Source organism: Gossypium arboreum, chromosome 8, assembly GCF_025698485.1.
Source record: "Gossypium arboreum isolate Shixiya-1 chromosome 8, ASM2569848v2, whole genome shotgun sequence".
Lineage (NCBI taxonomy): Eukaryota > Viridiplantae > Streptophyta > Magnoliopsida > Malvales > Malvaceae > Gossypium > Gossypium arboreum.
In genome coordinates, this window is record NC_069077.1 from 121,435,296 (window position 1) to 121,462,416 (window position 27,121).

The window sequence follows — 27,121 nt, forward strand, 5'->3', positions numbered from 1 at the left end:
GATAATCTGTTGTACAGTCATGATGCAGTTTAAACTGCCAGTTCAGATAAGAATACGTAGCAAAGCTAACGTACGTGTGGTACAGTGTAGTAAACTGCTGTACAAATAAGCTTACAGTTAAACCGCCAAATCAGGATAGAATCAGTCTCCCTTCTCTTCCCAACCAATTCCAAAATACTTTATGCAAGTGCATGAATGCATTCAATCCCATGGAAACAATGAACACGTCAATCTACAATCATACAGAAACAGATATGCACACACACCAAACAGATCAGATTCAGAATCAAACATCTCGCACAACAGTCACAGGTAACACATAAGCTGAAGCTTAGATCAGAATTCTTAGCCACATTGTCTAAAGATCAGCCCAAGCCGGAACACATAGACATATTCTTAGATTAAAAACACGTACAAAACCAAAATAAGTGACCTAGAGCCACACAGCCGTGTGCTCCAGCCCTGTGGGGGTCAAAACGCCCGTGTGGAGGGAGGCACACAGCCATATGGTGGAGGCACATGCCAGTGTGAAACAGGGACACTACCGTGTGAACATGTTGTGTAACTCACTGTCCAAAATGTGGTAAAATAGAGTACAAGGTAGACACGGCCGTGTGAAGGTCTCACACGTCTGTGTGCCCCCCAGACATGGCTGTGTGACCATAACATACGCCTACGTGTCCATAACACACGCTCGTAAAGAATCCCTAAATCTCCAAATTAGCCACACGGTCGTGTGAAGGTCTCACACGTCTGTGTGCCCCTCAGACACAGCTGTGTGACCATAACATACGCCCATGTGTCCATAACACACGCCCGTGAAGGATCCCTAAATCTCCAAATTAGCCATACGACCGTGAAGCACCAAATCACTAAATTCCTAATTCCCAATCACACATGCACATGTACCCAGGGGACACGATTGTGTGAAAATCGAAAAAAATCCCCAAATCGACCACATAGTCGTGTGGTACCCAACTCAACTCGAAAACCCTTGTTCCCAAAAGCAGACGGCTATATGAATCAGCACACGCTTGTGTAGTCATAGAACTACCTTAAAATAGCCCTGAAAAACGTGCTTTCAGCCACGAAGCACTTTCCAGCCCTCGATAGTTTGAAATTATACCAAATTATACAAATTCTAAGCATATTGCAACAATACCACTTCGTAAATAATCGATTTGTGAACACATGCATAAAATGCCGATTTCCACTAAGTCGAATCGAGAATTCGCAAATAAATAAGAAAGGATGCAGAACCCACACTTGATTCGCAATCGGAGATGCCCTGACATTGACTCGACGACGGAGGAGCGACACTCTCTAAGATCTACCAATAAGAATCGTTTTCAAAGGAAAATAAAAAAGAAGCCAAAAAGAACAAAAGCAAAAGAAAAGAAAAAAAGAAGAACATCTAGAGACCCCAAAAAAAAAATAAAAAGTAATAATAATAGTTTAATAAATTAACTTAAAACAAACCTGCTACTCAACAAAACAAAACGAAATAAAATGTTTCTCTAAAATACACACACAAGAGTCGAACCTAGAACCCAAAGGTTCACTAACACTCACTCAACCACTAGCCAACAGGCCCATGTGCAACTAAACACAATAGCGCAACCTTTTCACTGACCCTAACCACAAAACTTAAAACTTCTAACCCCAAAATCCGAGGTGTTACAACTCACCCATCCTTAAAAGAAATTTTCAAACAAAACTTTTACCACAGTTTTTATAAAGTCCTATAGATCAAAATGGTAAACAAAACGAAAGCTAAAAAGGTAACCGATAAATTATTTTCAACAAAGACTGTTTGAGACCTCCGCCAACAGAGTCCAGCTACCGAAATTGAGCGTACCTATAAGGGGAAACATTAAGGGGGTGAGCTACACAATCTCAGTGTAAGTTTAAAATGAGACTTAAAACAAAATTACAAAACTCAATTCCTGAGTGCAACCGACTTACAGACAATCACAGAGTCAGAAAGCATACTTGAAACCAATGTTCCAATAGAACGTAACAACTCAAGCACACCAAGTCACACACAGTCAGATAATCTTTCAAACAAATGCGTATAAAATGTAGTCAAGTAATAAAACCCACCCATCCAGCCAACACATCTCTCCGTTCCCTAATCACACCTCATAAGAGTTGATTAAGCTCATCCAACCGAAACACACCACATAGGACCTCGAAAGGTCCATCAAACCTTACACACCGTGTATGTGGACTAAGCCACTCAGATATCAATACGCAGCAGAGCCGACGTATATGTAGTACAGTGCAATACGGTAATCCACTGTATAGTCACGATGCAGTTTAAACTGCCAGTTCAGATAAGGGTACGCAGCAAAGCTGACATGCGTGCTGTACAGTGCGGTAAACCACTATACAAATAAGCTTGCAGTTAAATTGCCAGATCAGAACAAAATCAGTCTCCCTTCTCTTCACAACCAATTCCAAAATACTTTATGCAAGTGCATGAACTCATTCAATCCCACAAAAAGAATGAACACGTTAATCGATAATCAGATAGAAATAGATATGCACACACACCCAACAGATCAAATTCAAAATCAAACATCTCACACAACAGTCATAGATAACACATAAGCCGAAGCCGAAATCAGAATTCTTAGCCACCCTGTCTAAAGATCAACCCAGGCCGAAACACACAAACATATTCTTAGATAAAAAACACGCACAAAACCAAAATAAGTGACTTAAAGCCACATGGTTGTGTGCTCCGGTCGTGTGGAAAAACCTAGGCCGTGTGGGGGTCAAAACGCCCATGTGGAGTAAGACACACGGTCGTGTGGTTGAGGCACATGCTCGTGTGAAATAAGGATACGACCGTGTGAACAGGCCGTGTAACTCACTGTCCAAAATGTGCTAAAATAGATTGCAAGACAGACACAACCCTGTAAGGGTCTCACACGCCCGTGTGCCCACCAGACATGACCATGTGTCCATAACACACATCCATGTGGGATCCCTAAATCCCCAAATTAGTCACACGACCGTGTGACACCAAACCACTAAATCCCTAATTCCTAATCACACACGTTTGTGTACCTAGGGGACACGCCGTGTGAAAATCGACAAAATTCCCCAAATCAGCCACACGACTGTGTGGCCAGGCTGTGTGACACCCGAATCTGCCCGGAAATCCTAATTCCCAAAAGTACACGGCTGTGTGAATCAACACACATTTGTGTGGCCACTCGTGTGTTCACAAAACTACCTTAAAATAGCCCCAAAAAACGTGCTTTTAGCTACAAAGCACTTCGCAGCCCTCGATAGTTTGAAATTATACCAAATTATACAAATTCTAAGCATAAGACAGCGATACCACATTGTAAATATTCTATTTGCGAACACACGCATAAAATATTGACTACCACTAAGTTGAATCGAGAATTCGTAAATAAATAAGAAAGAATGTAGAACCTACACCTGATTCGCAATCGGAGATGCCTTGATACTAACTCGATGACGGAGGAGTGACACTCTCCAAGATCCACCAATAAGAACTATTTCCAAAGGAAAATAAAGAAGAAGCCAAAAAGAACAAAAGCAAAAAAAGAAAAAAGAAAAAAGAAAAAGGAGAACGTCCAGAGACCCAAAAAAAAACCAATAAAAAATAAATAAAAATTAATAATAATAGTTTAATAAATTAACTTAAAATGAACCTGCTACTCAACAAAACAAAAAGAAATAAAATATTTCTCCAAAATACACACACAAGACTCGAACTTAGAACCCAGAGGTTTAGTAACACTCACTCAACCACCAAATCAACAGGTTCATTCTTGCACTTAAATGCGTAACTAAATGCAATAGCGCAACCTTCTCACTGACCCTAACCACAAAAATAAAAACTTCTAACCCTAAAATTTAAGGTGTTACACGAATAATTCGAATAAAAAATTTGTATAAATACCGTTTTGGTCCTTATCAATTTTGAAAATAAGTAAATTAATCTCTCTTAAAAATACAAAAATTCAAAGTAATTTTCAAAATTTGAAAATAATTTTAAAATTCAAAATATTTATAGAAATTCTAAAATTTATATTTTTTAAAAAATATAATTTTTAAAAAATCTAAAAGATATATAAAAATTTAAAATAATAATTTTGGAATCTAAATAAGTGATTAATGATTCAAGTTTATCATACTAAAATATCTTTTATTATTATTATTATTATTATTTTGCTTAAAAAGTTTTCACATATATATTGTTTCAAATTTTGTGTTCTAACATGGAAATAGTTATATTGTACAAAATTTTAATTTAACATTATTGGTTTTTCTAATTTAGCTCAAAAGGTTTCACTCGATTCAATCAAACACTCACTCCTAATTCTAGTTATCCGAAAATCCAAATAAAAAAAAAGACAAAACTATTTTGTTTAGATAAATGTTTACCTTTTCTAAAGTTAAAAGTCAAAACTATCAAATTAAAAGGTAAAACTATGTTGTTTTGATAAATGTTTACCCATTAGTCTTACTTTCCTTCCAGAATCGCCCCACTTTCCTTTTTTCCTTTACTCAAAATTAATCTAAAAGCTTGTACTTCGTCAACTTGTAAAATAATCGGTCTATGTGAACGGAACATTGAGTATAAATAAAAAGATTCATTAATTCGACTTGACTCGAAATTTTTTGACTCGATTCGAAAAAAATTCAAATTGAATTCGGTTGCTAAAATAGGATTCATCAACTCGACTAACTTGAAATTTTTTGACTCAATTCGACTCCATTCGATCGAATACTCACCCCTACCCATAAGCCAACCAATTGTGTCACACATTGTTTGGTACATTGGATGATGGATGAGAATGTTGCTTTGGAGTTTGGTTTGGACTATTCGGATTTATCCACTGTTAGTGTTGGATGATACTCTTAAATTTTATATAGTTGAGCCTTTTTCATTAGAAAAAGTGACTTTTCTTTTGAAATGCGTAAGTGATTTAGGAAAAGAGTTTTCTATAAGTAATTTTTTTTGGATTAGTTCACTAATTTACCTAAACTATACTTTTTTCCCATCTTTGTACATAAATTGTTTTTTAAGTCATAAGTGATATCTAAACTACTTTTTTTCTCTAAGTTGGTTTCTTCGATAGTTAAACCGTTAAGTCTATTAAAAAAACTTAACCAATAAATGAGGACTTAAACTATGTTCCCCTCTCATTTTGGTACTTAAACCTTTTTTTTGTCACAAGTGGTATCTAAACTACCTTTTTTCCTAAGCCGGTACCTCTGTAAGTTTACTAGTTAGTTAAACAGTTAAGTTTTATTTTTTTTAAGTAAACAATTAAAAATTTGTTAGCTCGATAAATCAAACCAAAGTCGCCAAAAGAGGAGTGAATTGACCTTTAAAAAATTTGGTGGAAGCAAAGAGAGAAAATGAAACAATGAACACAAAGATTTAGAATGGTTCGACCCCAATTGCCTACTCCACTACCTTAGCTTTCCACCACTAAGGATTTTCCCAAATTCACTAATTTGCTCAATCTTTGAGGACAAGGTTTAACCTTACAACTCCCTTAAGATTTCTACCCAAATATTAAGAACAAATCCTCTCAAGAATTACAAAGAAGTAAACAAAGAAATAAACCTCACAAGATCAAAATGTTTGCCAATTAAGCTCAAATAAACTATGATACACTTGAACTAAGGAATGAAAGTAAAGGATCACAAGTGTATACAAGAAAATTATGAAAGTATTGGACATAAAAGTTGTTTGATTGATGATTTTGCTTGAATATGCTTTCTTGTTGTTGTAGGAACTTTAGAAGCTAGTAGTTATACCCTCCAATTGATTTACAACCATTGAGGTTGTTGTGGTAGTTAATAGAGCCGCTGGGGATGTGAAAATAAGAGCATTTAATACACCTACACCAATAAGTATTGATACCAGATAAAAATGTATCGATATTTTTTGTAATAAATGCTAAATTCAGTGACCGTTTGAGTTTAACTATCGAAACCAAAACAATTTTTATCGATACTTTATGAAAAGGTATCGATACCGTATCGATACTTTGTTGATTTTGTGAAAAATATAATACCATTTTGGTATGGTTTATTTGAAGGGTACCGATATTTCAAAATCTTTGATACTTGGCCAAAAAGGTATCAAGCAATTCTGACTTGTTTGAAATACAGTTTGATTTGTTAAAATCATTTTAACTTGATTTTAAAGTTGTTTAAAAAATTTTCTAAGAGTTCAAAGTAAATATTCAAAATTTTTATCTCTTCGACTTCAAATTGAAAAATCATTTTGTCAATTTTGTCAATTTTGTTCAATTTTAAATTTTATTCAAAAACACTTTAATTTATTATATCAAAATATTTTACCAAATAAAGCTTGGTTTAATAATCTCCCGCTTTTTGATATAACAAAACATTTGTTAAATTTGTTTTTAAATAATTGCTCCTCTTTAATAGAAGTCATTTTGAATTTAAGGCCAATGTAACGCCCTAAAGTTTTGAATGTCAGTTGTTAAATTCTGTCAATAAGTAAGTCTCTGTATCAGTGGTTAAGTGTCTTAGTTATGTGTTTGAGATCTAGGGTTCAAGTCCCTTTTTTGGAAAATTTTGTTATTTCCTTTGATTCAACCTGTATATCTGAGCTTTCAACTTAAGTGTATTTATGGGTTAATCTATGTCAAGAATGAGTCTGCTGGTTTGGTGGTTAGGTGCTTGTTAGTTGCTATTTGGTCTTGTGTTTGAGTCTCTGCAAAAGTGAAGTGGGGATATATTTTTGCTACTCTGTAAAAATTAGTTTGTTTTCCCTTATTATTAATTAAATTTCCTAAACTCCCATTTTCTTCTTCTATGTTCGTTCCTTTCTTTCCTCTTTTCTTCTTCTTTTCTTTCAGTTTCTTGTTGTTTTCTTCCCCTCTTTTTTACTTTTGTTTGGGCACTCTATTGGCGCATTTCATTACTCCTTTCAATGGTAAGACTGGTCGTATAAGTTTTGGGGTAAAATTAGTTGACTTTCACTATTTTATTTTTGTCAAGAATCAGTTTTCTACTCGTTGGCTCGATTTCTATGTTTAAAGTGTTGTTTTGGTTGTCTTTTTAGGCAATAATTCTAAGGGTAATGTTCCTTCAACACGTTAATTCGATATATCGCTGTTTTGAATGATGTGAGTGAGAAATTTCTCAAGAATCGTGCTTCTACGTTGAAGTTTTCAAAATAACACTATTTGGTTCAACTGTTTGAGCGTTTGGTTGAGAATTAGCTGTTGAATTGGTCTTTGGTTGTGTGTTATTAGGTTTCGGAGTCTTTCTTATTGCTTTTATGTAAAAACTACATTAGGTGTGTAACGAAAACCTGATTTTCTACAAATTTTGAATGCGAGAAAACATGGTTGTCGATGCCACACGGTCGTGTGCTAGGCCATGTGGTAGGCCGCGTATGTCACACGACCGTGTGTCAGTTCATGTAACAAGCCATGTAACTCACTATTTTTGAATTGGGGTCACACGAGCCAGGGACATAGATGTGTGTCTAGGCTGTGTAACTCGTTATTTGTGAATTAGGGTCACATGGGCTAGGGATAGAGCCTTTTTTTTAGGTCGTATAACTCACTGTTTGTGAATTAGAGTCACATGGGCTAGGGACACGTGTGTGTGTCCAAGCCGTGTGAGAGATATTTTGAGATTGGAGTCACATGAGTGTGCACTTGGCAGTGTGTCAGACTGTGTAACTCACTATTTTGAGCCACACAACCATGTGCCAGGTCATGTGATAGGCCGTGTGGACGACACAGGCCAAACACCCAAGTCGTGTGAATCCACGCGAGTATGTGGGCCAAAATACTAAAAGTTTCCCTAAGGTCGTAAGCATCATTCGAATCGAACATAGGCTTTCCATAGGGTTCATATGATCTGAATTAGATCTTATAATTAGATGTCCAATAATTTGAAATTGATTAATTGAATATCTATAGATATAATTGATGCGACAACTGAAATGAAAATGATCTACATTATCTGATTATGAATTGTACTTGGTTAACTATATGTACATCCTTGAAATTTGATATTTGTAATCTGCATCTGTAGTCGGTGGGAATGGTATGAAGAAGAAAGTGTTAACAGTCAATGATCTATTGAATTGAGTGGCTAAGCCACAATTCTGTATCTGATTCTGGTAATTTATTGCATATTGATCTGATAGCTAGTCTGTAATCACTCTGAAATGTGCCGTACGACACTAATTAAAGTGTAGGGCTGGCTGGTTACTTGATACCCTATATGTTGTGTTGGGATGGTCGGAGATGGTATGTAGCAGATGCGGGTAGGAAAATGCATCTAACCCTGATCTATTTTATATCTATATTTGATCTGCTCTGCATTTTATCTAAATTGTTATGATAATACTGAGTATCATCTGTTTCTGATTCTTTATTTAAGGCTCCATTTGTTTGCAGGAAAACATTTTCCGGAAAATGTTTTCCTGCTTTTCCAGTGTTTGTTTATCTGAAAACATTTTCAAAATGGAAAATGTTTTCCAATACACGGGTAAAATGACTTACGTTTTTTGGAAAATGTCTTATGGATTTCATTTCTGTAAGACATTTTTCGGTTCCTCTTCATCCAGGTAAAAGTTTTCTTCTTCCCTTTTTCATTCATTTTCCTTCTTCCCGTTCTTTATCTTCTACTCCATCGCATATCTTCTCTTCTCAGGCTGCTGTTTCATTTCTTCTCTTTCTCAGGCAAATCTCGTTCTTCTTCGCTGGGCCTTGGCTAAGGTATAGCATAAAGCTCTTTTTTTTTTCTTCTTACCAATTTTATGCCTGAATTTTATGCCTTTCTTTGTTTCTTTATTTTTAATTTTTTTTTCTGGGTTTGGGTAAATTCTATTGTTTCAGGGTTTTGCATGTGCTTCTGTAATTTAAGGAAAAATGGAATTTCTTTTTCTTCTGAAATTATACTTCTGTAATTTGGGGTGCTTTTGTTGTCTATCAGTAAGCTGCAATGTATTGGCACACACCTTAAAAACTCTGGTTCGAACATCACATATATTGTTTCGTATGCATGTGTAACCTTAATGGTAAGCATAAAAATGACGAAAGGTTTTTATTATCTTGTTTGGAATGAACAGCGTCAACCTTGGGCACCTGGAAGCCATTGTGTAACACCTCGTACCCGAGACCGTTGCCGGAGTCAAACACGAGGTGCTGACGGACTTAATTCCTTACTTAAACAGCTCATACAATTCATTTTTAAAATTTCCAGACGAGCTGGCTAACTGCATCACAGTCACTCTAAAATTCATATCTCGAGTTCCAAAACTCGAAATCCAATTCCGTAAATTTTTCCTGAAACTAGACTTATACTTATATTTACTAATTTTTTTTCTAGAATTTTTGGTCTGGCCAATTAGTACAGTTTATTAGTTAAAGTCTCCCCTGTTTCAGGGCTCGACTACTCTGCCTTCATGCATTACGACTTAGATATCTCCCTGTACGGGGCTTCAATACTTATGCCGTTTGTTTCTAATGAAACTAGACTCAAAAAGGAATCTGTACATATAAATCATGACTTCTAATTATCTCTGTTTAATTTATGGTGAATTTCCAAAGTCAGAATAGGGGATCCAGAAATCGCTCTGGCCCTGTTTCACAAAAATTTAAACATCTCATAAAATACGGCTCAAATGGTCATTTCGTTTCTTTCATATGAAAATAGACTCATCAAGATTCGATTACATAATTTATTCATTATTTGATTCCATTTCTACTATTTTTAGTGAGTTTTCAAACCCACATCACTGCTGCTGTCAGCATCTATTTTAAGGTAAATTTCACCTATTTCATAGTTTTCCATGAATCAACTAGTAATTTGACATACATTATTTCCAAGTATAATCACGATTAGCCATGACATACGTAGCATCAATAGGACCATGATTGGCCATTCCAATGGCTAATCATTACCAAACATTTCCACACCACTTAATAACCATATCATAAGACCATATATACAAAATGATCATAATGTTATACTCAAAATATACAAGCCATTTTCGCATGGCTATACGAATATGTGAAAAATAAAATAGAATAAAATAAATAAAAATAAAGAACACATAAATTTTACGTGGAAACCCTTTCAGGAAAAAAACCACGGGCAGAGGAGAAGAAAATTTACTATGTCGAAAAATTTTTACTCTAATACAAGAGGAATAGACTATGTCTATTTATAGGCTTGCAAAGCCATATTCTAGTAGGATTGAAACACCTTATCCTAATCAATATAAAATAGATGGAGTTTAATAAGGTTTAAAAACCTTATTCTAAAATAAAATAAAAGAAGTCTAGTTCTATATGGATTTTACTTTTATTTTATTTTCCATCGTATTTTATTTAAATAAGAATTTGGGTCACTTAATTCTAACAATCTCCACCTTGACACAAATTCTCAATGAACAAGTTCTTCATCGCGAACTTTCAATAAACAAGTTCTTCACCTCTTCCAAAAACCCCTTAAGGGTTTAACTTCAACAATGAACACCAACCAAGTCTAAGCAATGCTCAAACTTGGTTATAGGAAGTGACTTAGTCATCATATCTGCAGGATTTTCATGAGTGCTAATTTTGCTCACAACAATATCACCACGAGCAATAATATCACGAACAAAATGATACCGAATATCAATGTGTTTTGTTCTCTCATGAAACATTTGATCTTTTGTAAGAAAGATGGCACTGATCGTCACAAAATATCGTGGCTGATTTGAAGGTCTTCATTGAGTTCACTAAATAGTCCCTTCAACCAAATAGCTTCTTTACAAGCCTCATGAATCGCCATGTACTCACTTTGGTAGACAAAGCGACCGTAGTTTGCAAAGTGGCTTTCCAACTAATTGCACAACCTCCGATTGTAAAGACGTAACTCGTGAGAGATCTTCTTCTATCAAGGTCTCCAAGAAAATCAGCATCAACATACCCTATAACTCCATCTTTAGTTCTTCCAAACGTAAGCAAACATTAGTAGTGCCTCGTAAGTATCTTAAAATCCATCGAATCGCTTTCAGTGTTCTTTACCAGACTCGCCATGTATCGCTAATCGACCGATCGCATATGATAAACGGACGTGAACAAACCATAGCATACATGAGAGATCCCATTGCACTAGAGTATGGAACATGTGACATGTACTCAATCTCATTATCGATTGAGGAGATAAGGCCGATGAAAGTCCGAAATGGTCGCTAAAGGAGTACTAACAGCTTAGCACTCTGCATATTGAACCCGCAAAGAACTTTCTCAATGTACCCTTCCGACTTAGGTACAATTTACTTGCTTTTCTATCTCGAGAATCTCCATACCAAGTATCTTCTTTGCTGGTCCTAAATCTTTCATCTCAAATTCTTCACTTAGTTGGGCTTTAACCTTTCTTATCTCTCTTTATCTTTTATCGCTATCAACATGTCATCAACATAAAGAAGTAGATACACAAAAGAACCATCACTGTTTTTCTTAAAGTAGACACAACTGTCAAAACTACTTCTTTTGAAATCATGAGAAGTCATAAAGGAATCAAACCACTTGTACCACTTGTCTTGGTGATCTGTTTCAAACCGTAAAGGGACTTTTTCAGAAGCAAACATAGTCCTCTTTTTCGAGACTATAAAACCCTCTGGTTGTTGCATGTAAATATCTTCCTCAAGTTCTCCATGCAAAATGCGCTTTTACATCTAACCGCTCAAGCTCCAAATCATGCATGGCCACAATACCAAGCAAAGCTCGAATCGAACTATGCTTAACAACCTGGAGAGAACACATCTGTGAAGTCCACTCGAATTTGATCAGTAACCCTTTGCAACAAGCCTTGCTTTATATCCGGGTTCTTCAACTCCTGAGTCCCTTCTTTCTTTTTAAACACCCATTTACAACGAATGCCTTTTTACCTTTAGGAAGTTTTACAAGATCCCATGTTCGCTTTTTGTGGAGTGATTCCATCTCCTCTTGCATAGCAAACATCCACTTTTTCGAGTCTTCACACTAATCGCCTCGAATAATTAAATGGCTCTTGATTCGCATCTATATCTTCACCACATTTAAAGCATAAGCAACTAGATCAACCTCGGCATACTTCTTTGGAGGTTTAATTTCTCTTCTTGTCCTGTTTTTGGCGATAGAGTATTGCGGTGAAGAAGCAACTCTATTCTCAATTTTTGTCTTGGCTTGAGGAGTTGATTTCGTATTAACTGATGCTCCACCGCTTTTGGTTTTCTTTATTGGAAGAGTCTTTAAGAGATAAGTTAGGTAGCATAGCGCTTCATCAAAAACAACATCTCTCGCTAATCACAACTTTTCTATTTTCAGGACACCATAACTTATAGCCTTTTACACCAGCTTTATAACCAAGAAAAACGCATTTAATGGATCTCGGTTCCAATTTTCCATTATCAACATGAGCATACGCAGGACACCCAAAAATCTTTAAATCAGAATAATTAGCAGGATTACCAGACCATACCTCTTGTGGAGTCTTTTTCTCAATGGCAACGGATGGAGATCAGTTGATCAAAAAACATGCAGTAGAGGCTGCTTCTGCCCAAAATGACTTCGGTAAGTTGGCATTTGACAACATACATCGAACCTTCTCCATGATCGTTCGTTCATTCGCTCGCAACGCCGCTTTTCTTTGTGGAGTATGACGAACCGTCAAGTGTCTCATGATCCTTCGACTTGCACAATCTATTAAACTCATCGAGCGAACTCTAAGCCATTGTCTGCATGCGGAGGTATTTTATCTGTTTTCCGTCTGTTTTTCAATCATAATTTTCCAAGACTTAAATGTGGAAAACACATCGCTTTTCGCTTGGGAAGAACGCCCAAACTTTTCGGAAAAATCATCAATAAAGGTTAGCATATAATTAGCTCCACCTCTCAAGGCACTCTGACGGCCCCCACGATCGTAATGGATATACTCCAACGTTTCCTTCGTGTTATGGATTCCTCTAGTGAATCGAACTCTCTTTGCTTCCCAAAACACAAGGTGCTCACGAAATTCGGTTTGCAAATTCCTTGCCCATTAAGAAGTCCTCTTTGCTTAATTTCGCCATGCCATTCTCACTCATATGCCCTAGGCGCATATGCCAAAGTTTAGTAATATCATCATCGACAAGGAAGAGGAAGCGACAATTTGCATCACCGAGAATAAAGAGAACCCTCAGAAACATATAACTTGGCAATCTTTCTTTGCCCTTTCATCACAACAAGGGACCCTTTGAAATCTTTAAAACCCCACTTTCAGTTTGTGTATCTGCACCCTTTTGAATCAAGAGTACTCAACGAAATTAAATTTCTTTTCAATTCGGAACATGCCGCACGTCACTAAGTGTTCGACAACTCCATCAAACATCTTAACTTTAATTGTTCCAACACCGCGATTTTACATGAAGCATTATTTCCCATCAAAACAACACCTACAGATCATTGTTTCATAAGTTGTAAACCAATCCCGATTAGGACTCATGTGGAAGGTGCAACTGAATCAAGTATCCACTCCTCGCCACTTTAGAATCATTGATGAAGCAACTAGAAGTTCACCATCGTTGTAGTCTTTTACAACATCGCCTTCACCGAATTTTCCGTTGTTTTCCCTTTTGATTCGCAGACCTCCCTTTTAATCTTATTTTGTAGCTTATAGCACTCAGATTTAATGTGCCCTTTCTTCTTGCGAAGTTGCAAGTTTTACCTCTGCTTGAAGATTTCGATCTACCCTTAGATTTACCATGAGGATTCCGTTCTCGTGTTCTACCACGATCATCATCAACATTCGGTCTTGTCTCCCACGAACAATGAGACCCTCTCCCGAGAGTTGGGTTTAACCACAAGATGCTTCATCTTATCATACGAGGTTAAAGAATCATAAACCTCATCAACTGTGAGAGACTCATGGCTATATAAAATCGTGTCTCTAAAGGTTGAATAAGATGGGGCAACGAACAAAGTAGAATCAACCCTAGATCTTCCTTATCATCTTGAACCTCCATGGCCTCCAAGTTTGAGAGAATTTCTTTAAACACATTAAGTGTTCGTGTACGACGCACCTTCCTCCAAACGATGAGCATAAAGACGCCGCTTCATATGCAACTTGCTTGTTAGAGTTTTCGACATACATATTTGTTCTAGCCTCTTCCATAATGCGTGGCAGTTTTCTCTTTCATCACATCCCGCAAAATTTCGTTGGACAAATGCGATGTAATTGTGTTAATGCCTTTCGATCCTTACGCTTCTTCTCTTCATCATTAATGTCGAAGGCATCTTATCTATCCTAGCAGGGCATCCTCAAGATCCATCTGCAAGAACCGCTTGCATCTTAATTTGCCACAACGCAAATCTGTGTTGCGATCCAACAAGTAATTTCATACTTCAAAGACGCCATTACCGTGATCGAGATGAATAACCCTAAGCTCAGATACCAATTTGTGAAAAATAAAATAGAATAAAATAAATAAAAATAAAGAACACATAAATTTTACGTGAAACCCTTTCGGAAAAAAACCACAGGCAAGAGGAGAAGAAAATTCACTATGTCGAAAAATTTTTACTCTAATACAAGAGGAATAGACTATGTCTATTTATAGGCTTGCAAAGCCATATTCTAGTAGGATTGAAACACCTTATCCTAATCAATATAAAATAGATGGAGTTTAATAAGGTTTAAAACCTTATTCTAAAATAAAATAAAAGAAGTCTAGTTCTATATGGATTTTACTTTTATTTTATTTTCCATCGTATTTTATTTAAATAAGAATTTGGGTCACTTAATTCTAATGAATATACATTACCAAAAGATACTTAATTAACAACAAGGGTTAGCCCTATACATGCCATTTTCAAATTCAACTGAAGAGTACCAAAAAGTGGCTTAGATAGAGTGGATGACTTCGACTTTGACACCTCCGAGTCCGATGGTGACGAACAAAATCTATAAAAGAGAATTTAAGCAAAAGATTAAGCACTTGATGCTTAGTAAGTTTTAAGTAATGAAATCATTTAAAAGAGTGGCATAATAATTTCAAAGTTTACTTGTTCCATCCTTTGGCCGAATATAAACCTAACTAAGGTATCATTTTTATCATTCATATCACAAAGGTAAAGTCAATATATCCAATTTAAATTCAATCTATAGCCGAATCCTGTTCATCTCAAATTTCCATATCAATCTCATGCATATACACATATATCTCATATTTATGAAATTGAACTCTCTAATCTTGAACTCATGCATCATGATCAGATCATAAACATTTGAATGATTTAACAATGGTCTAAGCATACCTACCGAATTTCGTAGTCATAGTTTAAAATCAATTGTATTCTCAACGAGAGAGAATTACTTACCTGGTTATCTTACAGTAAGTAGCACAGGTGTTTAAAATTGTTTCGACATGTATTATATGATTTCTCGTGCGAACACTTATGGGTTTTCAACCTCAAATATTATGCCGGCACAACCACCCTTCGGAATCAAGCACGATTCTTAACATTAGCTCAAAGCCCTTTGAGACCAAGCTCGGATTAGGCCACTGGCTCGAAGGCCCTTCGGAACTAAGTCCGGTTATGACACTGACTCAAAAGCCCTTCGAAACTAAGTTCGCTTATTAGCACTGGCTCAAAAGCCCTTCGTAATTAAGTTCGGTTATTAGCACTGGCTCAAAAGCCCTTCGAACCCAAGCTCGGATTTGCACCCCGATTAACATTCACACATATATGCATACATATCTATATATCATATCACATTTGAATATCATTCCTGATACTCGAATGCGATTACAGTATGTTTACTAACCATACATCGTTCGATTCATTAGTCCTAAACAAATAACGTGATCCCGTTTCGTTAATCCACAAGATTTCTATAACCAAACGGCTACAAGTAAATACTTTACTTATTTATTTTGTCATGTAATTCAAGTTGAATCATTAGGTCACAAGTTAATTATTATGCTCATAGATAAATAATTGCCTTATCAAATCATAAACTAAGTTTCATTACTCAACGACTTACCTTGGTATATTTGAACGGTTGCGGATAGGCTACTCGACTGCTTTCTCTTTTCCTTTATCTGATTTAGACCCTCTATGCTCTCGACCTTAATAAAACAAATAAATTTCTTCAATTACTTGTCCAACTTTACTATATATGAATACCTATTTATTAAGATTCATTTCAAAGTAAATAATAGGCAACCGATCATATATTTTTCCCATAGTGATATTCAAGTATTATAGCCAAAGAATCACAACTATCGAATGTTTAACTATGATCGGACATGTGATATTACCCGAATGTCCTAAGCTAATTACCGAACCCATTGCCTCAATTCATGGACATATCGAATAGAGTAATCCTTACTTGAACTATTAGTCAACTTTATCAAATGAACAATTATACTTAAAATACCACATATATATATATATCTACATAGGTGCATAGACACGGTTACCATGTTACCAACAATTATTTTCTAGCTTAGTAGCCGAACCAATATATAAACTCATAAGCTAAGCGGTTCGTCAATATTATATATATATATCCAATTCATTTCTTATCCAATCAACTAATTAAGTTAAAGTCATGACATATTATCAATAACCTTACCGTTACCAAGCATGCTTATTATTTACTATATCCAAACCAATTTACAAGCTAATTCATATAGTCAAACGAATCAATAATAAACTACAACCTAGTCATATCTACCCGTCACATTTACTCTACTTAAACCGAATAAGCATGTACATAAAGTCCTTGGCCGAACTTCACTATACACAAGTCAACCATAATCTTAATATTTATCTTATGCATAACCTTATTTACCATCCAATAATCATTAAAAAAGATATCAAACTCTTAATATTTATGTACAAAGTCGAATCTTAATATGATCCAACCTCAAACTCATTCATTTCAATCACTCACACGGTATTTGTTCAATTCATTAAACAAATCTATGTTTGGCTATTATACTCATGAGTGTTAAAATTTATAATTTGACTAACTTAAACCCTTCTCTTCAACAATTTTTCATACAACATAAAGATCATAACCCAAGCTCATCCTTTAATAACCGAAACCGAATGCTCAAACCATCACCAAAATTTCAAATTTTGACATGGGCTATGTAAGAAATTTGCTAATTAACTAGAAACAAGCTTAAAATTTTAAAATCTAACACAATTAACTAACCTTCCTTGAGCTTAAAGTGACCGAAATCTTTCCTTCTTTCTTTCTTCAATTCGGCCAAGAAGAACCAAAAAGAATGAAGCTTTGTTTTTATCATCTTTTTTTCTTTTTATTATTATTATTACTTAACAAAATTCAATTATACAACCATTAACTAACTATTTACATCTATTTTAATATAAATTCCTCATCATGGCCGGCCACTATAACCAAAAAGGGTTATTTGACATGTAAGTACAATTATTTTATAACATGCATAAATAGGCCACTTTACATTTGCCTAGCACATTTCTAAATTTTCTCACATAAGTCCTTTCTAATAAATTTCACATACAATTAAAGAAATTAAAGTATGAAACTTTCACACATGCACTTTCAAATATATTAAGCATTAAATATGACGATTAATTATTTTTTTACAACTCGGTTTTGTGGTCTCGAAACCACTTTCCGACTAAGATCAAATTAGGGATGTCACAACTCTCCCCCACTTAAGACATTTTTGTCCCCGAAAATCTTACCAGTAAATAGATTTGGGTATCGTTCTTTTATAGAGTTCTCAGATTCCCAAGTAGCTTCTTCAATTCCGTGCTTGAGCCATAACACCTTCACTAATGGAACTGTTTTGTTTCCCAACTCTTTCACCTCGCGAGCTAGGATACAAATCAATTCTTCTTCATAACTCAAATCAGATTGTATTTCAACCTCTGATGGGTTAATTTTGTGCGATGGATCGGATCTATAACGTCTGAGCATAGAAACATGAAAAACATTGTGAATCTTTTCGAGTTCAGGGGGTAAAATCAATCTATATGCAACTGGACCAACTCATTCGGATATTTCATACGGCCCAATGAACCTCGGACTCAACTTGCCCTTACAGCCAAATCTGAGTATCTTTTTCCAAGGTGAAACTTTAAGAAACACTTTGTCTCCCACTTGATACTCAATGTCTTTTCGTTTCAAATCCGCGTACGACTTCTGACGATCTAAAGCTGCCTTTAAACTTTCACGAATTATTTTTACTTTCTGCTCAGCATCTTTGATCAAATCAACTCCGAGAATTCTACTTTCACTGAGCTCGGTCCAAAACAATGGTGTATGACATTTACGACCGTACAAAGCCTCGTAAGGTGCCATTTTAATGCTTGATTAAAAACTATTATTGTAAGCGAACTCGATCAAATGTAAATACTGTTCCCATGAACCACTAAACTCGAGGATACAACATCTCAACATATCTTCGAGTATCTGAATTATCCGTTCAGATTGACTATCAGTCTGAGGATGAAAAGCGGTGCTAAAATGCAACTTGGTACCCAAAGCTTCTTGTAATTTCTTCCAAAATCGCGATGTGAATCTCAGATCTCTATCTGACACAATAGAAATAGGTACTCCATGTAACCTTACAATCTGAGATACATACATTTCAGCTAACTTGTCAAGGGAGTAATCCATACGTACAGGAATAAAATGAGCCGACTTTTTCAGTCTATCAACAATAACCCAGATCGTATCCTTCTTGCTTGATGACAATGGAAACCCAGATACAAAATCCATCGTGACTCGATCCCACTTCCATTCAGGTATCATGATCGGCTGAAGTAATCCCGAAGGCACTTGGTGTTCTGCTTTCACTTGTTGACATATTAAACACTTCGAAACAAAATCAGAAATGTCTCGTTTCATACCATGCCACCAAAACTGACGTCCCAGGTCGTTGTACATCTTCGTACTCCCCGGGTGAATTGACGTACGGCCACAATGAGCTTTGTTCAGAATCATCAAAATAAGTTCTGAATTTCTTGGAACACATAATCGACTTCTGAATCTCAAACAATCGTTATCATCTATTTGAAACTCTGACTCCAAATTCGAAACACATTCAGCCCGTTTTGCAACCAATTCATCATCGACTTTCTGAGCTTTACAAATTTGATGAATCAATAATGGTTCGGCCTTTAATTCTACTACTAACACATTATCGGATAAAACGGATAAGTGTACATTCAACGCTCGTAAAGCAAACAGTGATTTACGACTTAAAGCATTAGCAACCACATTAGCCTTTCCCGGGTGATAGTCAATGACAAGCTCATAATCCTTTAACAACTCAAGCCAACGTCTTTGTCGCAGATTCAAATCTCTTTGAGTCATCAAATATTTGAGACTTTTATGATCCGAATATACGTGGCACCTTTCACCAAACAAGTAGTGACGTTAAATTTTTAAAGCGAAAACAATGGCAGCTAATTCGAGATCATGAGTCGGATAGTTTTTCTTATGCGGCTTCAATTGCCTCGATGCATAAGCTACAACTCGGCCTTCTTTCATCAACACATAACCCAGTCCAAGTAAGGAGGCATCACTGTAGATGACAAACTCTTTACCAGGTTCGGGCTGCACTAATACAGGAGCTTCAGTTAAATAAGTTTTCAATTGATCGAAACTTTTCTGACATTTCTCTGACCATTCAAATTTAACATCTTTCTGTAGTAGTTTTGTCATTGGTATGGCTATCATCGAGAAACCCTTTACAAAGCGTCTGTAATACCCGGCAAGTCCTAAAAAGCTCCGGACTTCAGTAATATTCCTTGGAGGCTTCCAGTTAAGTATGGCTGAAATTTTACTCGGATCAACCCGAATACCCGATGCAGATACCACATGACCCAAGAAGTTAACTTCTCTCAACCAGAACTCACATTTACTAAACTTAGCATATAACTGCTTATCCCATAAAATCTGTAACACTAATCTCAGGTGCTCAGCATGTTCGATTTCATCTCTCGAATAGACCAAAATGTCATCGATAAACACAACTACAAACCAATCCTAATACGGTTTGAAGATCTGATTCATCAAATCCGTAAATACCGCAAGGGTATTAGTGAGCCCAAACGGCATCACTAAGAACTCGTAGTGACCGTATCTCGTTCTGAAAGCAGTTTTGGGTATATCTGAGTCTCGAACTCGCAATTGGTAATAACCCGATCTCAAATCTATCTTCGAAAATACAGAGGCTCCTTTCAGTTGATCGAACAAATCATCAATACGCGGTAACAGATATTTATTCTTTATTGTTACTTTATTCAACTGACGATAGTCGATGCAAGGTCTCATGGTTCCGTCCTTCTTTTTCACAAACAATACTGGTGCACCCCAAGGTGAAAAACTCGGTCGAGCAAAACCTCTATCCGTCAACTCTTGCAACTGAGTTTTCAATTCTTTCAATTCCGTTGGTGCCATACGATACGGAGCTATCGAAATTGGAGTGGTACCAGGTACTAGTTCGATACTGAATTCAACCTCTCGAACGGGTGGTAATCCTGGTAACTCCTCAGGGAAAACATCTGAATACTCACAAACCACTGGCACTGACTCAAGTCTCTTTTCTGAATCTTTGCTATCAAGTACGTACGCAAGATATGCTTCACATCCCTTTTTCACATATTTCTAAGCCAACATCAAAGATATTATTGCTGGCAATGCATTCAAGTTAGTAGACTCAACTCGAATTATCTCATTATTTACACATTTCAAATCAATAGTTTTTCTTTTGCAATTCACCACTGCATCATGTACGGTCAACCAATCCATACCAAGGATAACATCAAATTCATCAAACGGTAAAAGCATCAAATCGGCCAGAAAATAAGAACCTCGGATTACTAGGGGACATTTCTTACACACCTTATCAACAAGCACATAATGACCCAAGGGATTTGACACTCTAATAACGAACTCAGTAGACTCAACAGGTAAAGTCTTACTGGATGCTAAAGTCTTACATATATAAGAATGAGTAGAACCAGGGTCAATCAAAGCAATCACATCAGTATCAAAGAGAGTGAATGTACCGGTAATAACATCAGGCGAAGAAGCATCCTCGCGTGCACGTATAGCATAAGCTCTAGCAGGAGCACGAGCCTCAGATTTGGTGGTAACACCTCTAGATCCTCTCTGACCGCCACTAGCATTTCCCTCATTTTTAGATGGTCTACCTCGAGCAGTAGTAGCACCCGGTTTCCCACTCTGATTTACATTCTGTTCAGACAGTCTTAGGCAATCCTTGAAAAAGTGGTCAGCTGATCTGCACTTATAACAGGAGCGGTCATGGAATCTACAACTCCCCGAATGCCATTTCTAGGAATATCGGCACTCGTCTCCGTCCCGACGATCATTTCCAACACGGCAACCAAAGTGACTCACGTACTCACGGGGGTCGATCACGATCTCGTCTCGAAAAGCCCAAAGTGTCTTTAGATCGGCCTGGATCACTTTTAAATTTCTTTGATGATTGTTGAAAGGGCTTTCCCGAAGACCTCTTACGAAATTCTCTTACTTCCACTTCAGCTTTTCTTTTCTCCTTATTGAGCTCTTCGGCTTTGCAAGCTCGTTCGACAAGTACTACAAATTCTCTAATTTCAAGAATGCCAACATACAGTTTTATATCTTCGTTCAACCCGTCCTCGAAGCATTTACACATGATAGCCTCGGATGAAACACATTACCGAGCGTATTTACTAAGTCTGACAAACTTTCACTCATAATCAGTAACTGACATAGAACCCTGCTTAAGCTCAAGAAATTCTTTCCGTTTCTGATCGATGAATCTTTGACTGATATATTTCTTGCGGAACTCGGTTTGAAAGAATTCCCAAGTAACCCGTTCTCTCGGCACGACAGAAAACAAAGTATTCCACCAATAGTAGGCAGAATCACATAACAGAGATATAGCACATTTTAAACATTCATCAGGTGTGCACGATAATTCATCGAACACACGAATGGTATTATCAAGCCAAAACTCACCGCTTCAAAGATCATCACTATCAAGAGCCTTGAACTCAAGAGCCCCATGCTTCCGAATCCTATCAACCGGGGGCTTGTTCAACCTCGACGAGTCAACTCCAGGAGATATTACAGGTGCAGGGTTTGTATTAGTCGGGGGTGGGGGTTGTGGGACAGCCGTATTAGTTCGAATATACTGATTGAACCAATCATTCATCACGCTATAAAAACCCTGCCTAGCTTCATCATTCTGATTACTAGCAATAGGTTGAGAGTCCACCGGCGCTGTCCCATGTGCGAGAGCAGGTGCTACACTCTCAACATCATCAGCTACCGCTCGGTTGGGATCGGGATCCATTACTATAAATAAACACATTTTTAATCGCCGAAATCACCACACTATCAGATAAACACATAATGGCATGTATAGCTATTCCCCTACGTATTACGGTAGTCCTAGAATCGACTAAACCGTAGCTCTGATACTAATTAAATGTAACACCCCGTACCCGAGACCGTTGCCGGAGTCGAACACGAGGTGCTGACGGACTTAATTCCTTACCTAAACAGCTCATACAATTTATTTTTAAAATTTCCAGACGAGCTGGCTAACTGCATCACAGTCACTCTAAAATTCATATCTCGAGTTCCAAAACTCGAAATCCAATTCCGTAAATTTTTCCTAAAACTAGACTCATGCTTATATTTACTAATTGTTTTTCTAGAATTTTTGGTCAAGCCAATTAGTACAGTTTATTAGTTAAAGTCTCCCCTATTTCAGGGTTCGACTACTCTGACCTTCATACATTACGACTTAGATATCTCCCTGTACAGGGCTTCAATACTTATGCCGTTTGTTTCTAATCAAACTACACTAAAAAAGGAATCTTTACATATAAATCATGACTTCTAATTATCTCTGGTTAATTTATGGTGAATTTCCAAAGTTAGAACAGGGGATCCAGAAATCGCTCTGGCCCTATTTCACGAAAACTTAAACATCTCATAAAATACGGCTCATATGGTTGTTTTGTTTATTTAATATGAAAATAGACTCATCAAGATTCGATTACATAATTTATTCCTTATTTGATTCCATTTCTACTATTTTTAGTGAGTTTTCAAACTCACATCACTGCTGCTGTCAGCATCTATTTTAAGGTAAATTTCACCTATTTCATAGTTTTCCATGAATCAACTAGTATTTTGACATACATTATTTCCAAGTATAATCACGATTAGCCATGACATACGTAGCACCAATAGGACCATGATTGGCCATTCCAATGGCTAATCATTACCAAACATTTCCACACCACTTAATAACCATATCATAAGACCATATATACAAAATGATCATAATGTTATACTCAAAATATACAAGCCATTTTCGCATGGCTATACGACTATACATTACCAAAAGATACTTAATTAACAACAAGGGTTAGCCCTATACATGCCATTATCAAATTCAACTGAAGAGTACCAAAAAGTGGCTTAGATAGTGTGGATGAATTCGACTTTGACACCTCCGAGTCCGATAGCTGACGAACAAAATCTATAAAACAGAGAATTTAAGCAAAAGATTAAGCACTTCGATGCTTAGTAAGTTTTAAGTAATGAAATCATTTAAAAGAGTGGCATAATAATTTCAAAGTTTACTTGTTCCATCCTTTGGCCGAATATAAACCTAACTAAGGTATCATTTTTATCATTCATATCACAAAGGTAAAGTCAATATATCCAATTTAAATTCAATCTATAGCCGAATCCTGTTCATCTCAAATTTCCATATCAATCTCTTGCATATACACATATATCTCATATTTATGAAATTGAACTCTCTAATCTTGAACTCATGCATCATGATCAGATCATAAACATTTGAATGATTTAACAATGGTCTAAGCATACCTACCGAATTTCGTAGTCATAGTTTAAAATCAATTGTATTCTCAACGAGAGTAAACTACTTACCTGGTTATCTTACGGTAAGTAGCACGTGTGTTTAAAATTGTTTCCACATGTATTATATGATTTCTCGTGCGAACACTTATGGGTTTTCAACCTCAAATATTATGCGGCACAACCACCCTTCGAATCAAGCACGATTCTTAACACGGCTCAAAGCCCTTCGAGACCAAGCTCGATTAGGCCATGGCTCAAGGCCCTTGAACTAAGTCCGGTTATGACACGGCTCAAAAGCCCTTCGAAACTAAGTTCGTTTATTAGCACTGGCTCAAAAGCCCTTTGTAATTAAGTTCGGTTATTAGCACTGGCTCAAAAGCCCTTCGAACCCAAGCTCGGATTTGCACCCCGATTAACATTCAAACATATATGCATACACATCTATATATCATATCACATTTGAATATCATTCCTGATACTCGAATGCGATTACAGTATGTTTACTAACCATACATCGTTCGATTCATTAGTCCTAAACAAATAACGTGATCCCGTTTCGTTAATCCACAAGATTTCTATAACCAAACGGCTACAAGTAAATACTTTACTTATTTATTTTGTCATGTAATTCAAGTAGAATCATTAGGTCACAAGTTAATTATTATGCTCATAGATAAATAATTGGCTTATCAAATCATAAACTAAGTTTCATTACTCAACGACTTACCTCGGTATATTCGAACGGTTGCGGATAGGCTACTCGACTGCTTTCTCTTTTCCTTTATCTGATTTAGACCCTCTATGCTCTTGAGCTTAATAAAACAAATAAATTTATTCAATTACTTGTCCAGCTTTACTATATACGAATACCTATTTATTAAGATTCATTTCAAAGTAAATAATAGGCAACCGATCATATATTTTTCCCATAGTGATATTCAAATATTATAGCCAAAGAATCACAACTATCGAATGTTTAACTATGATCGGACATGTGATATTACCCGAATGTCCTAAGCTAATTACCGAACCCATTGCCTCAATTCATGGACATATCGAATAGAGTAATCCTTACTTGAGCTATTAGACAACTTTATGAAATGAACAATTATACTTATAATACCACATATATATATATATCTACATAGGTGCATAGATACGGATACCATGTTACCAACAATTATTTTCTAGCTTAGTAGCCGAACCAATATATAAACTCATAAGCTAAGCGGTTCGTCAATATTATCTATATATATCCAATTCATTTCTTATCCAATCAACTAATTGAGTTAAAGTCATGACATATTATCAATAACCTTACCGTTACCAAGCATGCTTAATATTTTCTATATCCAAACCAATTTACAAGCTAATTCATACAGTAAAACGAATCAATAATAAACTACAACCTAGTCATATCTACCCGTCACATTTACTCTAGTTAAACCGAATAAGCATGTACATAAAGTCCTTGGCCGAACTTCACTAAACACAAGTCAACCATAATCTTAATATTTATCTTATGCATAACCTTATTTACCATCCAATAATCATTAAAAAAGATACCAAATTCTTAATATTTATGTACAAAGCCGAATCTTAATATGATCCAACCTCAAACTCATTCATTTCAATCACTCACACGGTATTTGTTCAATTCATTAAACAAATATATGTTTGGCTATTATACTCATGAGTGTTAAAATTTATAATTTGACTAACTTAAACCCTTCTCTTCAACAATTTTTCATACAACATAAAGATCATAACCCAAGCTCATCCTTTAATAACCGAAACCGAATGCTCAAACCATCACCAAAATTTCAAATTTTGACATGGGCTATGTAAGAAATTTGCTAATTAACTAGAAACAAGCTTAAAATTTTAAATTCTAACACAATTAACTAACCTTCCTTGAGCTTAAAGTGACCTAAATCTTTCCTTCTTTCTTTCTTCAATTCGGCCAAGAAGAACCAAAAAGAATGAAGCTTTGTTTTTATCACCTTTTTTTCTTTTTATTATTATTATTACTTAACAAAATTCAATTATACAACCATTAACTAATTATTTACATCTATTTTAATATAAATTCCTCATCATGGCCGGCCACTATAACCAAAAAGGGTTATTTGACATGCAAGTAAAATTATTTTATAACATGCATAAATAGGCCACTTTACATTTGCCTAGCACATTTCTAAATTTTCTCATAGAAGTCCTTTCTAATAAATTTCACATACAATTAAAGAAATTAAAGTATGAAACTTTCACACATGCACTTTCAAATATATTAAGCATTAAATATGACGATTAATTATTTTTTTACAACTCGGTTTTGTGGTCTCGAAACCACTTTCCGACTAAGATCAAATTAGGGCTGTCACACATTGTCTACATTCTTCAACAACCTTTTATAACTGTAGTTTCTCGTGTTCGCAAGCCACTTCCTCTCTCATTTTCAAGTAAACATAAAACCCTTTCTGCTGCTGCTTCTTTGAATTCCATCTACGTCCATATTGTATGTAATCTCAACAAAAACCCAGTTTGGGTTATTGTTTCTGATAGAAACCCGAATTACATTACTTGGCATTCAAATAACAAAACCAAGGGTTTGAAGTCTAAAATTCAACAAGTTCTTGTTGCAGCAAAGTCAACCAACACCTTAAGACCTTACTCTATTATCCTTTTCTTTTCAAATGGACTCACCATTTTTAACCATCAGAAACTTAAGGATGAATTTGGTTCCTCCAAGCTAGCTCTGGAATTCTTTGACTCTGATTTTGATTTTGCCGAGGAAACTGAAGGTGAATGGGTTCATGTAATTCTAGGGTTGTATAATGAGGCATGTGTACTTGAAATTAAGGTTGATCATGTTGTGAATAATGTCATAAGTTCTGAGCATGAGGTGAAAGACTCATTTCTAAAAGTATTTCCTCCTAAGCATCAAGGAGAGAACGTGAATCCTAACTTAGGCTCTAGCACTTCTTTTTATGCTCTTCTTTCACAAATGAAAAAGGTGGAATCTACTAAGATGGAGGATTTTTCAAATGACGATGATTTTATCAACTTTGATACAACAGTTTTAATAGCTATTGTATCAAGAATTAGCAATGGTTGTGTAGAGGAAATTTTGAATAAACCAGAGTTTGAACTGCGACATCGATTCAAGGGAAATTATGATTTTGTGATTGCCTAG

The 27,121-nt window shown here is 35.9% G+C and overlaps 1 protein-coding gene across 1 annotated transcript; it reads left to right on the forward strand.

The window, feature by feature from the left end:
* The first annotated feature begins 2,312 nt into the window (after positions 1-2,312).
* LOC108458872 (uncharacterized) lies at positions 2,313-27,121 on the forward strand. Its single transcript, XM_053032087.1, has 2 exons — positions 2,313-2,379; positions 26,349-27,121. The coding sequence occupies exons 1-2, from the start codon at positions 2,313-2,315 to the stop codon at positions 27,119-27,121; spliced, it is 840 nt and encodes a 279-aa protein (XP_052888047.1).

Excerpts from the sequence above, each read along its gene's own strand:
- LOC108458872 (XM_053032087.1), top strand. The coding sequence starts at position 2,313 with ATGCAGTTTAAACTGCCAGTTCAGATAAGGGTACGCAGCAAAGCTGAC. Across the intron at positions 2,380-26,348 it reads CATGCGTGCTGTACAGTGCG|TTTCTCGTGTTCGCAAGCCA; the intron begins GTAAACCACTAT and ends TTATAACTGTAG.